The sequence below is a fragment of the Lissotriton helveticus genome, chromosome 8 (genome assembly GCF_964261635.1).
Source record: "Lissotriton helveticus chromosome 8, aLisHel1.1, whole genome shotgun sequence".
Classification (NCBI taxonomy): Eukaryota; Metazoa; Chordata; class Amphibia; order Caudata; family Salamandridae; genus Lissotriton; species Lissotriton helveticus.
The window spans coordinates 1,704,808,435-1,704,822,073 of record NC_136069.1 but is presented as its reverse complement, the minus strand read 5'-3'; the positions used below and the strand labels follow the sequence as shown (position 1 = coordinate 1,704,822,073).

Here is a 13,639-nt window from a genome sequence, read left to right as displayed (position 1 = left end):
GCTGTCGAAAGTCACTTTGAGATAGTCATATTGTACGCCATTTCAATTTAAGTGTCTTCTAGAAGCCACCCCATGGCTTTAGTTTGCTGTCCAAAGGTCATGATTTTAGTTTTGGACAGATTAGCAATTAATCCATTCTCCAAGCAGTAGCTCTGTAACTGGTTAAGTTGATACTGTAGTCTTTTTGGCGTCTGTGACAGGATCAACAGATAATCGGAGTACGCCAAATGTGTTATTTTTATACCTCCTATTTGTGGAGGAATACCCTGATCTGACTTTAATGACTCGATTAAGCTAGCTATGTACAAGGAGAATAATAGAGGGGCAAGGATACATCCTTGTCTAAGGCCGTTCTCAGTGCAAAATTTAGAAGACAGGGTATTGTCAGTTGATAGCTTTACCTGTAGCAATGTTTCCGTATGCAATTCAATCATAAAGTGCAGAAAGTTAGGATCTATTTCTCACTTTATAGGCTTGTCCCACATCCATTGCTGGTTTACTTTGTCGAAAGCCGTGGAATAGTCCTCTAAAAAGGTGAATAGCGTTGTTTTCGGTATATAGGATTTTTTTTCTCCAATTAGAGCCAGTGTTGTGATATTATCAACTGCTGAAGAGCCTACGCAGAATCCTATATTTGTTGATGGAATTGATGCTTTTACTGCTGCCCAAAGCCATATTTGAAGGTGCTTATCAAACATCTTGCCTTCAAAATCTAGGAATTGTATTAATCTATAGCTGGTTGAATATTGTTTTGCACATCATTTATATATCAGATGAACAGATGAGCAATCGCCCCTTTCCCAGAACATGCAACTTTCCCAGCCTTAGTAACATGTGAGAATGGATGTTCTAGCATTGTGCTCTAAAAAGTAATATCTAACTTTACCAGATCCATAGGTAAACCATTTGATCCAACTGCGTTGGACGAGCGAGAACGTTTTATTAGCTTTGATATCTCCCCCTTTGTAATATCCAGATATGTTCCAAGTTCTATTATTGGTTCGAAGGAGCAAGTGATTACTGATTTGTACAGGGACTTTATGTGAGTTTCCCATTTCTTACTTGAAACCAGCAGATCATCTGCCTGCTTACACGAGCTTGTGTCATATCCCACCAAAGACCAAAATGCTTGTTCCATTCGTGATGAAATGGCATGGAACAATTTTGTGCATGCATTATCTTCACCGTCCCGTTTTATCAGTGTGTTTCTAATCTTGAATTACCTCTTTGGTATTTGAAATCTGAAGTCACGATCCTTAGACACAGATATTTTAGGGTATGCCTCACCAACTTAATACATTCTCTTTGACTCATTTAATTGCTGACCATTAAATGAGAAAAGGTGTTTGGTCCTGGATTTTGTAACTTTGTCATCACAACAAACAATATGCACTCTAATATGATTTGCCAGGTGTTCATCCGGTCGCCACCTGTCTTCAATTGAGCAAAATCTCTTTTAATATATGATGCTAAGGCTCTGCCCAGATGTGAGGCTTTCTTTTTAAGCATGCTGTTCCAGATGAGCCTCTTGCCATTGACAGCAATCATTCGGTCACCGTTTGCCACTGCCCGGGCCTTCCACTGATCATATTTAATGTTCACTACTAACCTGGGAGGATCATGGTCATTGCCAGGCCTCTGAATGATAGGGTATCTTTTGCAAAGATGGAAGTGTGAGTAATGCACAAAAGTGTAGTCTATGATGGTGGAGGCCACAGCCCCCTGATACTTTGGTGCAGTGGGCTGATCTTCCCCAACCCTCCATTTAGTGCTCTGTATCCAGAGTCTACCAGAAAGTTTTACGTAAGTCTGGTTTGTGCATTGGAGCCCTTTTGTTTTTCCTTCAGTAGAATGTTTGGATGAGGAAGGAGTACTGAGGATATTGCTAGAGCCCAAATTGCCTAGAGGTCTGGGGCCAGAGGATGTGTAGGGCGCTCTGTCCCACTATGTGGTGCAGAGAAGACTTAAGTCTGTGCATCAGATGAACATCTGGGCAAAGTGTTGTATCACAGAACATGCATTGTCCTCAGTGTAGACATGGGATGGGGCTTTAGTTTAAGGTAGGCTGGCTATTTGAAGTCTCTGGTCTGCCTTTTCGTTTGCAGGAGTAAAGTGGCCTGGCTTTCAAGGGGGGTCAGAGCCCCTTGGAGGTGGGTGTATTGATTGACTGCACTTGCCTGCAGGGCAATGCTTTGTTAGGCCAGGGCCTTATTTTGCACTTATAAGTGTTGCAGTCATGGCAGAACTGACTCGGTAGAACCTGTACCCAGTTGGCCTCTCACTGGCCCCTTTGCCTCTACAGCTGCATCTGTAATATGGAATATATTGTAAAGGAGAAAGATTCTCTCATTTACTCCCCCTTGAGATCATTCTATATAGGTGAATCTTGACTCCTGTATCTGTGAGTAGACCCCTATCGGCTCCATGTAGGTCACACCGGTGCTAAGTTTGCACTAAATGACCTGCGTTATAGAAGGGGCTGCCCAAGCATATGTGATCCCTAATGTACTGTAATAGGATTCAGGGTGCAAGGATGGTGCAAATGCTGATAACTGTGTAGAGCAGGAGAAGGAAGGCAGTCAGGAGTGTTGACAGTTTGCACCACTGAGGGCCTGATTACAATCCTGAAGGATGGGTTACGCTGTCACAACGGTAACTGATATTCCAAACGCCAAAATATGAATCCCATCATCTTGGCCATCCATCACGGTTGTGATGCAGTGACCCATCCGCCAAGATGGTAATCAGGCCACTAAGTCAAGAAACTGTGCACTAAGCTGGATGCACACAGTCACCAAGGACTGAGGTGAGGCGTGGTCATAATGTTACCATCCAAACAAAGTCTCTTGAACTTTGGTGCTTGTTTGCGGCCATCACACTTTGTTCTCGACCTCTTACTCTCACTACGTCTTTTTTATCTTTTTCTTTCTCAAGCCCTCTCTTTCCATGCCTCTATTTGTCTCTGTCTCCCTCGCTGATCCCCCTCTCTCTTTGCAGGAATGCATCATATTTAACATTATAATGCACATTCCTGTCCTTTCCTAGTGCTGGCTCACTCTTGGCTGCCTATCGTCAATGCAGACACACTGGCGTCATGGTACAACGGTGCCTGCGTTGAGGGCAGGGGCATCTTTCGGCACAAAAATAATCCGCACAATCCTGTTCCTCTTTCGATATGTGCTGCAGAAGGAAGCGCAGGTAGAAAGAGGAAGACAAAAGGAGAAATAAAGATATTTCTCCCTGCGATGCCTTAAGAGGGGAGGTATAAAATGTGGAGCATTCCCAGGTCTACCACTGATTGTGAATCTGGAAATGCAGCAAAATCCAAGGGTGGAGGCGTGTGAACACCCACGCTCCACCCATGGAGTGTCTCCCTGGGGCAGAGTAACGTAACGCAGAGATGTATGTTGTGTTACTCCAGATGTATCAAGCAATTCAGGCATGACACATCTCACTTAGGATTTGTGTTGCCCTTGAGCCCCCCTGCGTGGCACTAGTTCAATGCAAAACCTTGATAAATTTGGCCCGAGGTGTAATTAATTAGATGTCCTCCTTTACCAAAAACTGTTTTTTAGTTTTAAATGTGTTTTATTGATTTTATCATTAAAAGTAACAGTAGACATCGTGACATATTGCAAAGGCAGTCGGCACATACTGCTGGCGGGACAGACTAGCATGTCTTCCCTGAGTAAGAGAAACAAAGCGAGGTGCATATGGCAAAAATGAAAAACGATATCACAGAGGCAGATGTGATGCAATGCAAGAAGGCAAGACAATAAAATGAACAGCCAAAACCCCAAAAACTGTTTTTTGTTATTATTTCACCTATGATTTTTCTGAAGACCATTGCCTTGGACTGGTGGTAGTTTTACTTATTTTCAGGCACTTTATGCTGCAGTACTGTGCAATAGAAATCTCTTTTTTAGAGCTTTAAGTGAGCGGGCAAGGCCATCTGCGTAGAGCAGGTACCTAATCAATACATTCTCTAGTAGCAATGCTGAGGATGGTGGTTCTTCTAAAGTGACTACTACGTTATTAATGTACAGTCCTAAGTACAGGTTGTGCTGCGCAAACTTGACCCGAATCGGGTATCAGAGCTCTTTGCATAGCACCAGTTGCATTACATGAGGACACATTCATTTTGGATAGGCCCTGGGAGATTAAGTGATTTGCCCAGAATCACAGGATGTTCAGCGTCATTGCCGAGACTCGAACCCGGTTCCCCAGATTCGAGGTCGAACGCCCTAGCCATTAGGTCAACCCCTCTCCCCAATGCCTTTGAAAACTCTTTGAATGTGAGTTATGTACCCACATTTTGTTTGTGTGAACATTCTTGTAATACACCAGCTAGCTAGTATTGCTAATGCAACAGGAACATGTTAGGAGAGACCAGTATGCACCCTTCAGGGTAAAGGACATCCCTCTATCCCCACCGGCCTCCGAGAGCACTCTTCGCTCCAAGGCCTTTAGGTGAACATTGTTGATGCATAAGTACCTTCTAGTGGACACTCCTGAACAACAATCCTCGTGTTGGGGCTAAATGTTATTTATCCACCCCATTGATCTGCTAGTGTGAATTGATTTTAATTATGTTACATAGAATGTCTGCATGAGTGCGTGATTGTGTGTATGTGTGCCTGTGTACAGATGTGTGTGTAGTATCCTATTGCTAAGCCAGGTGCTGGGTAGAAGAAAGCACACAACAAATCTTAAATTGTATTTCAGTTCATTATATGGAATGCATGGGTGTGTTTGTTTGTGTATGCGTGTGCGCATGCATGTATGTGTGTTTGTGTTTCATTGTTGGGCCAGCTGCCAGGTAGAAGACAGCACGCAGCACAACTTAAATAGTTTCTAATTCCGCTACAGGAGATGTATGTGCATGTGTGTATGTACATGTGTGGGTGTGGGTTTGTGGGGGTGTGTGTGTGTGTGGGTGTGCATGTGTGTGTGTGTGTGCATGAATGGGTGTGCATTTGTGTGTGAACTTGTGTGTGTGTGTGTGTGCATGCATGTGTAAGTGTGTGCGCGCATGTATGTGCATGTGTGGGTGTGTGCATGTGTGTGCTTGTGTGTCTGTGTGTGTGTCTGCGTGGGTGTGTGTGCTTATATGTGTGAATGTGCATGTGTGGGTATGTGCATGTGTGTCTGTGTCTGTGTGAGTGTGTGTGCTTATATGTGTGTGCATGTGTGGGTGTTCATTTGTGTGTGTGCATGCATGGGTGTGCATGTGTGTGTGAACTTGTGTGTGTGTGCATGCATATGTGAGTGTGTGCGCGCATGTTTGTGCATGTGTGGGTGTGCATGCATGGGTGTTCATGTGTGTGTGAACTTGTGTGTGTGTGCATGCATGTGTGAGTGTGTGCGCGCATGTGTGTGCATGTGTGGGTGTGTGGGTGTGTGCATGTGTAGGCTTGTGTGTCTGTGTGTGTGTCTGCCTTGGTGTGTGTGCTTATATGTGTGAGTGCTCCGCTGTGTGTGTGTATGTGTGCACTTGTATGTGTGTGTGTGCGTGTTTGTGTGTGTGCATGTGTGGGTGTGCATGTGTGGGTGTTTGTGTGTGTGGGTGCGTGTGTGTGTGGGTGTTTGTGTGTGTGTGCGTGCATGTGTGTGTGATTGTGTCTGCATTTTCAAGGAGTCGCAATGATAAAGAGTGACATAAAGTGAGGGATTCACGGTACAGCAGGCTTTATGAGAGATGTTGCAGCTCCCAATTGTCAATTCAATGTTCATACACATACTTACTGCAGGCAGGACTCTTGCAGTCTGTGGACGGTACCCAGAGATTGGAGGAGCCCGTGTCAAACATCACCCTAAAGGCCTGAGGTGGAGTCCCAATGGTGATTGTGCCATAATAGACCACCTGAAGGAGAATTAAGGGAAAATAAATTACAATTTGCAGAATTGCGACTCTTTCAAGTGTTTATATTCGACTCTCACACCCGCAATGCACACACTTAGGGCCACATGCATCAAAGTGAGGAATTGCGATTCCTAATTTTCGATTTTTAAGGAATTACAATTCCTATGCATATATGAATCACAAACAAAAATTGTGATTCCTAGACATTCTTTAATTGCAACTCGCAAATTGCGAATCACATTTAGGGAATAGCTTCCCATTCATTCCTATGGGCCTAGATACCAATAGGAATAAATGGGAATTGCATGTGCAGCAAATACGTTCTTCCAAATTGCGCATGAAATTTCAAGGGTGCAAGGGTGCCAAAAGGACACCCTGATGCACCCCTGAAATTGCCATGTGATCACATGTTTCGCGCACACACATTTCCCAAAGGCATGTGTGTGTGTAACATGTAACCTTGAAAATTGACCTTCAGTGCATTTTTCAAAGTTTTCGCAAATTACCATCAACTTCAAACTGATGGTAATGAGCGGCCCCTAATTGCGAAATCGCGATTTAAAATTGCATGATGCATTGCATTTAGGGAATCTCAATTTCCGATTCCCTAAACGCATTTGCAATTTAGGCAATCGCAAATTTTGCGATTACTTAAATTGCAAATTTGCATTTGGGTTTATGCATCCCAAATGCAAAAACACCGGTCGCAAAGGGGCAGATTCAGTGAATCTGACCCTTTGTGATCGGTATCTAGTATGATGCATGTGTTCTAAAACTTGTAAATAGGCTCAATGAGGTTTCCTTCTATCTTTAAGTAAAGTCACAACATTCTGAGGTTCACAACATCCCCCATCATTATTCACATAATTCTGGCAAATAGTGCATTTTCGGCGGATGTCCCTGTGCCTCATATTCCACGACGGACAATGCGCAGGTGTAAGGTCAGCGCAACCAGGTATTAGTGCATCAAACTGCTTCTTCTCAGAGATGCTGTTCTTCCTGGCGGAGGCACTCTGTACCTGCCTGCACCCCCTGAGGGTGACCAATGCCAGGGGGTTTACTAACGTCCTGATGGCCCAGGTCGCTGTTCTCTTTGGAACATCTGTGTCCTCACTCTGAACCCCACCCTAATATTGCAAGATGTAGCATTGAGGCAAGTGCCCTGAGCGATCTGACGTATCCACAGATCTGAGTCTGTCATTTAGAGTGTGCTCAATCCAACCAAAGGCTATTATATTTTGCTTATTTTCAAATTCTTGTAAAGAAAAAAGGTGGGAACAGTGGCCGGGGTTTTTAATTTTAATGTCAGTCGTGCTGAACTGTAGGTAGAGGTGATGTCATTACTTAGAATTAAATTATGTTTTAATACATCTTTGAGTAATAGCCCCATCACAAAGAGAATTATACTCAATACAGATTTTCGAAGGATCGCTAGGGAGGGTTACTGCAGAGAAGAGCAGTGGCGGCTCCTCTGCAATGGCGGAGGAGGGTAGCCCAACTGTCTGGCGCAGAGCCAGCAAATGAAAGATAAAACAATGCTCAAGCATGGTTTTATTTTTTGTTTGCTAGCTTGTGCATGGAGGGGCGGGGCATGGGAGTGTGAAGAAGGAGTTCTTCAACACTCCCAAAGTGCTCATTTGGGTGTGGGCAGCTGTCTCAGGCCAACAAAAACAAACATGCGCACTTAGGTTTCTCCAGCATGGCTGCATTCATCAGCCGGGCTGGAGAAATCCCCACATACTCCCTGGTCTGAGCAAGACATATTTTCAGCCCGCTCAGACCAAACCCTGTGCTGCGCTGCACCTCAAGGATTGGCTCGGAATCCGTCCCAGGGGCTGCTGGGATCCAGGAAAAGGCCTGCAGGAGCGACGACAAACGTGGCCTGCGGCGTCAGATAAGTTTAAAAATGATTAGTAACCTATCATCCCCTCCTGCCCTCCCCCAGCGTGCTTCCTTCCCACCCTACAACCCTTTATGAGTGGCAGCCACTATTGGAGAAGAGACACATGAAGGAGAGACATAAATGTAAAGTGTCCATACAAATTGAGGTGGAGCAGTCGCTCCTTCCAAAAACACCAAATAAAATTAATGCACGGGGCCTATTTATGAAACTGCTTGCATCGCTCTGGCACTCCTGGTGGCACACATGAGCAGTATTGTGCACCCACACCTAGTGGAACTCATGAGCAGTGCTCTGTGCCCATAACTGGTGGGTACACATTTGTATTTGTATTTGTATTTGTATTTTAGACTTGTAGAGCGCCTTATCACCCCGGGGTCTCTAAGCGCTTGACAGGCGAGTGAATACTGGCAGGAGGAAAACAGACTAGATATTACCCCATGCCTCTTGGAAAAGCACGGTTTTTAGCTTTTTCCTAAAAGGCAGGAGTCTGGTTTCTTTGCGCAGATTTTCAGGCAGTTGGTTTCAGGCTTTAGGCATTGTGTGGGAAAATGTCCGACCACCGATAGTGGATCGTTTGATCCTAGGACAGATCAATAGAGCGGCGTCGGCTGAGCGTAAGTTCCTGTTGGGGGCATATGGGACAAGGCGTTTTTTGATGTATTTCGGGGCTTGCCCATATAAGGCTTTCTGCGTAATGCATAGGCCTTTGAACTTGGCTCGTTGATTTACTGGCAACCAGTGTAGCTCCCGAAGAAGAGGGGTGGCTGGTGTCCTTCTTGGTTTATTGTAATTAAGTCTGGCCGCGTCATTCATGACGATCTGAAGTCTCTTGGTGAGTTTTTTCGGGATGCCGAAATACATGGCATTGCCATAATCCAATCGGGCCAGAATTAAGGCTGACACTGCTCTTCTGAGGGTGTCTGCCTTTAAGATGGGAGCTAGCTTGCGCAGTTGTCTCAGGAGGTCTACACAGGTGCCCACCACCGCCGAGACCTGTGCTATGTTCCCTCACCTTATAGAACACATGAGTATTGCTATCTGCCAACACCTGGTGGAACACATGAGCAGTGCTTTGCACCCACACCTGGTTGAACATGTGAACAGAGCTGTGTGCCCACACCTGGTGGAACACAAGATCAATACTGTGTTCCCAAACCTGGTGGAACTCATGAGCAGTGCATGGTGCCCACACTTGGTGAAACACATGAGCAGTGATGATTCCCCACACCTGGTGGAACAAATTAGCAGTGCTGCTTTCCCACACCTGATCGAACACATGAGGAGTGCTGTGTGCCCATACCTGGTGGAACTCATGAGCAGTGCTGGGTGCCACACCTGGTGGACCACATGAACAGTGCCATGCATGCACTCCTGGTGGAACTCATGAGCAGTGCTGTGTGCCCACATTGGGTGGAACTCATGACCATGCTGTGTGCCCACTCCTGGTGGAACACATGAGCAGTGTCTTGCACCAACTCCTGGTGGAACTCATGAGCAGTGCTCTGTGCCCACAACTGGTGTGTACACATTAGCAGTGCTTTGTTCCCTCACCTTATAGAACACATGAGTATTGCTGTCTGCCCACACCTGGTGGAACACATGAGCAGTGCATTGCACCCACACCTGGTTGAACATGTGAACAGAGCTGTGTGCCCACACCTGGTGGAACACATGAGCAGTGCCATGTGCCCACACATGGTGGACGTATGAGCAGAGCTTTGCACCCACACCTGGTGGAACACATTAGGGTTGCTGTAAACCCTGACATGCTCCCACTCCTGCCGGAACACATGAGCAGTGCTGTGTGCCCACACCTGGTGGAGCACATGAGCAGTGCTGTGTGCATACACCTGGTAGAACACATGAAAGTGCGGTGCGCACACACCTGGTGGAACACATGAGCAGTGCTCTGCATCCCTCACCTGTACCCACACCAGTTGGAAGACATGAGCAGCACTGTGTGCTCACACCTGCTGGAACAAATGAGCAGTGCTGTGCAAGCACACTTGTTTTAACAAAAGAGCAGTGCTGTGTGCCTTCATCTTCACCACACCTGGTGGAATACATGAGAAGTGCTGTGTGCACACCTGTTGGAACACATGAGCAGTGCTGTGCACACAGCTTATGGAACACCCTGGAGCAGGTTCTCAGATCCAGGGACCTCAAACGCTGTTCTTCATCAGAGAGCTGTGCCAGTGGCTCATTGTGGCAGCAACCCACTACTATCCGATCAAGTTGTTTCATACCACCCAAGCTTCAGGCTACAAGGCATTCTACACTGTTTTATATTTTCATCTCTACATTAGGGTGGGCATGCTGCCTGTTGCTCTCCCCATTCCTGTGGGTCCCTACTGACTTTGACTGCACCCAGATTCCAAGCAGACTTTGGTTTGCATTATATAGTCTGCCAAACACTTTTTAGCCTCTTTGCTCTTCTGTCTGCAAGAACACCAGACAGGTACCCTACATTCATGGAAGTACAGTGTGTTATGATCCAAAAGTGTTCAAAATGATCACTGAACAGCCACACATGGAGTTAATGTCACTTTTCATGCAGATGTATTATAAGTGTAGCCTGCACCTTCATTGACAATCCACCACACACACACACACACACACACACACCACCACACACTCACCACACCACACACTCACCCCCATTCCACACAGGCCCACCCACACCACCACACACACATCTTTACCGCCTCCTATAAACACAAGGGTACAATGGACAGACAAGTAAATCACCTCTACCCTCATCTCTTCCCCAAAGTTCTGAGACACCTCTAGGCCTTTCATTGTCTATGGGCAGACACTACAGCTCATAGGGTCTACAAGAAAAATATGCATGAATGCAATCATGGCAGGTTCCAGACAGCCCTCATAAGGAAGGGGTTTTATGGTTGAAATGGTCTATTTTACTCACATCCAAGTAATTCCACATTGACTCATAGGTGACCACAGCGTCCTCGGTCTGTGAGAATTTACTGGCCACTTCTTCATATGTCTTCAAGTAATCCCTCAGCTTGCCCTCTTCCCTCAGATGATCCCGGAGGGATTTCCCTTTTGTCAGAGAGATCCTGAGGGAAAGGAAAACACAATAAGTAGAAGACAGATAGGCCAGGATCGTCACGCGCAATCAAGGATTCCCTTTAAGAAGTGATGGGCCTATATAGGTGTAAGGATCTCTCTTGATAACATGGTTATTTTCCATCAAGGTTTTCAAGGGACTTCAGATAGGTGTCAACAGTGAGGCGCAGGTTCATGATGGTGCCACTTGGAACCACGAGATGGAAAAAAACATGTATTTTACAAATACCCAAAGAATGTTTGATGCAGTGTATGGGCCACACAAAGCAACCTCCTCTGTCAGATCAGCAGTGCAGGGGTGCAGGGGTTATGGACACTCAAAGCACCTTCCTCTGTTCTGATCAGCAGTGCAGGGGTGCAGGGGTCATGGGCCACACAAAGCACCTTCCTGAGCTTGGATTAGCAGTGCAGGGGTGCAGGGGTCATGGGCCACACAAAGCAACCTCCTCTAGTCAGATCAGCAGTGTAGGGGTACAGGGGTTATGGCCACACAAAGCACCTTCCTCTGTTCTGATCAGCAGTGCAGGGTGCAGGGGTCATGGGCCACACAACGCACCTTCCACAGCTCAGAACAGCGGTACAGGGGTACAGGGGTTATGGTCACACAAAGCACCTTACTGAGCTCAGATCAGCAGTGCAGCCGTGCAGGGGTTATGAGCAACAAAAAACACCTACCTCTGCTCTGATCAGCAGTGCAGAGGTCATTTTCGAAATATTTTGTCTCAGAAATGTGATGAAAGTAGGATTGTATCCAAAGTTTGACTTTTACAGGGTTTTGTGGGTAGTAATGTAGAGGGTTCACTTCACAATGCACTCCTCTAGGAATCCAGTTTTCAGAAATGTCACGAGCAAATAGGTGTCCCTGGGTGTTGGTCTAAAACAGGCCCAAGTACCCCAGCTACACACATCACTCGAATGAGTCAATTTGCAAGGCAAACATTTTTGGGGCTAATTTACAAGTCCCTTGCGCCACCGGTGCAACACTTTTAGGGAGTACAAGCAGCTTGTAAATAAAACCTTGATGTCTCCACATTGCTTTTTCATCCTTTTCAAGTTGTAGGTGATAGGTCCAGCCACACAAGTGAGTACTGCTTTTATCAGGACAAGTGTGGGAATATAGCAGAGTAGAACATTTCTTTTTATCAATTTAGTTTTGTCAGCTCTTGACACATTTTGGAAAAGGCTGTCTAAATCACTTGATAGTATGGGTAACCCCAGATTCAGAGCTGTACTAATAAGCACTATTCCCAGACTCACTACTTAGGGCACATTTCAGAAATGCAAAGGTTTTATTCGTAAAGATTTAGCATTCAATATATTTTTACGACATGAAGTGCTGCCTGACAAGTACCCAAGAAGTATCACTATACACTGTAGATCAGCTGTCAGGTCTGGGTGTCGAGTGTTTTGCAAACAAACAACACTTTATATCACTGCACTGCTTTGAGGTTGAGCTATTTTGTAAAACACAAACCTGACACAAAATGTACTGTTGGATTTATAATTCAACACAAATTGTGATTTGCTTTGGATAATAATCAAAAGTAATGCAAAGCTGCACAATGCTTTTCTTTGAATTAGTTTGAGTAAAGGTGGCATGAAATGGGTGGTGCATGGGCTTTGCCATGCAACCAATTATGGGTGTTGACATACATCCCTATGGACAAAGCATTGTAGACAGAGATTTGTGCCAATATAGAAATGTTTTCATTTATCTTTGTTTTTTCCACTTTGCATTTGTGCTGTAAGGGACCTCCTAATTCAAATCTATGCTTACCACAACACATGCACCTTTGCACTATGGTGCAAGGGTGTCTGTATCTGCACGTGGCAGCTAAAAGTGCCCCTGGGCCTGGCAAAGGCAGAGCAGCACCACATCTGAGCAGATATGGAACAGCTCTGCTCCCGTATGTTCATGCAATGCAGCCCAGGAACTTTACTTGCTATGCCACGTTGCATGATTTATTAAACCTGAGCCCTGGTGTGTACAATACAAAAGACTAACTTTGCCACATATTCTTCCAAGTATGATCAATCATCATATGACTGCAGTTAAAATGTAAATAGTAGCACCTGCACCTCACTCTGATTAGAAGTTGCAAAAGAACTGCCATGCATTGCTATAGAGAAAGTATCTTATGTATACAACATAAGTGTTCTCACCCTACACATTTCATGGAAATCTGATCAGCAATACAGAAATGTCACAACACAGTCATGGCCAAACTCTCTTTTAATGTGCCCTAAGTTGAACAACTTATGAGGGCCCCCTCTATGTCAGTCTCTGTGGCACAATTCTCAGCCTGAAATTTGGGACTGAATACCTGAATCTATCTCCTGCAGAACCCTCTGCTGAAATAAGCTTTTTGGTAACTTCTCACCTGACAACACACTCAGAGAGGGCCACCAGCCCCAGGAGCAGCAGCAACTTCATGGCTCTCACTTCTGTCCAAAGTATCAGAATGAATCTAAGACTCAGGTTTTCAGCTGTGAAGAGCAAAGTCAAGAGGGTCCCTAATATACTGCTGTGGGTGCCCCTCACACAACCTTCACAGCCTGATAAGAAGGTTTAAGTGGGATAGGAGATAAAAATCTTCTCAAAAGCCCAGATAAGAGACCATTGTCAACACTTCTAATCTCTGTAACTTTAAGTAATGTTAGTGACGCAAGCACACTTTTGTCAGTAGCATAGGTCAGATAAAGTTTAGAAAGAACGTGAACCTACTTTCAAAGCCAGGCTAATCTATCAATACATAAATGCACATTTCCAATGGAACATGTTT

At 45.3% G+C, this 13,639-nt stretch overlaps 1 protein-coding gene across 1 annotated transcript in view; it reads right to left on the bottom strand.

Annotated features, from left to right (window-relative positions):
* LOC144772159 (pepsin A-like) overlaps positions 1 to 13,332 on the bottom strand; it is a 77,887-nt gene extending 64,555 nt beyond the window's left edge. The window contains exons 1-3 of the mRNA XM_078656305.1: positions 13,238 to 13,332; positions 10,693 to 10,846; positions 5,746 to 5,863 (exon numbers count right to left, since the gene is read on the bottom strand). Coding sequence (XP_078512431.1) covers positions 5,746 to 5,863; positions 10,693 to 10,846; positions 13,238 to 13,290 — 325 coding nt within the window. The 5' untranslated portion in view covers positions 13,291 to 13,332. The remainder of the gene's footprint in view (positions 1 to 5,745; positions 5,864 to 10,692; positions 10,847 to 13,237) is intronic.
* Positions 13,333 to 13,639: the final 307 nt, after the last annotated feature.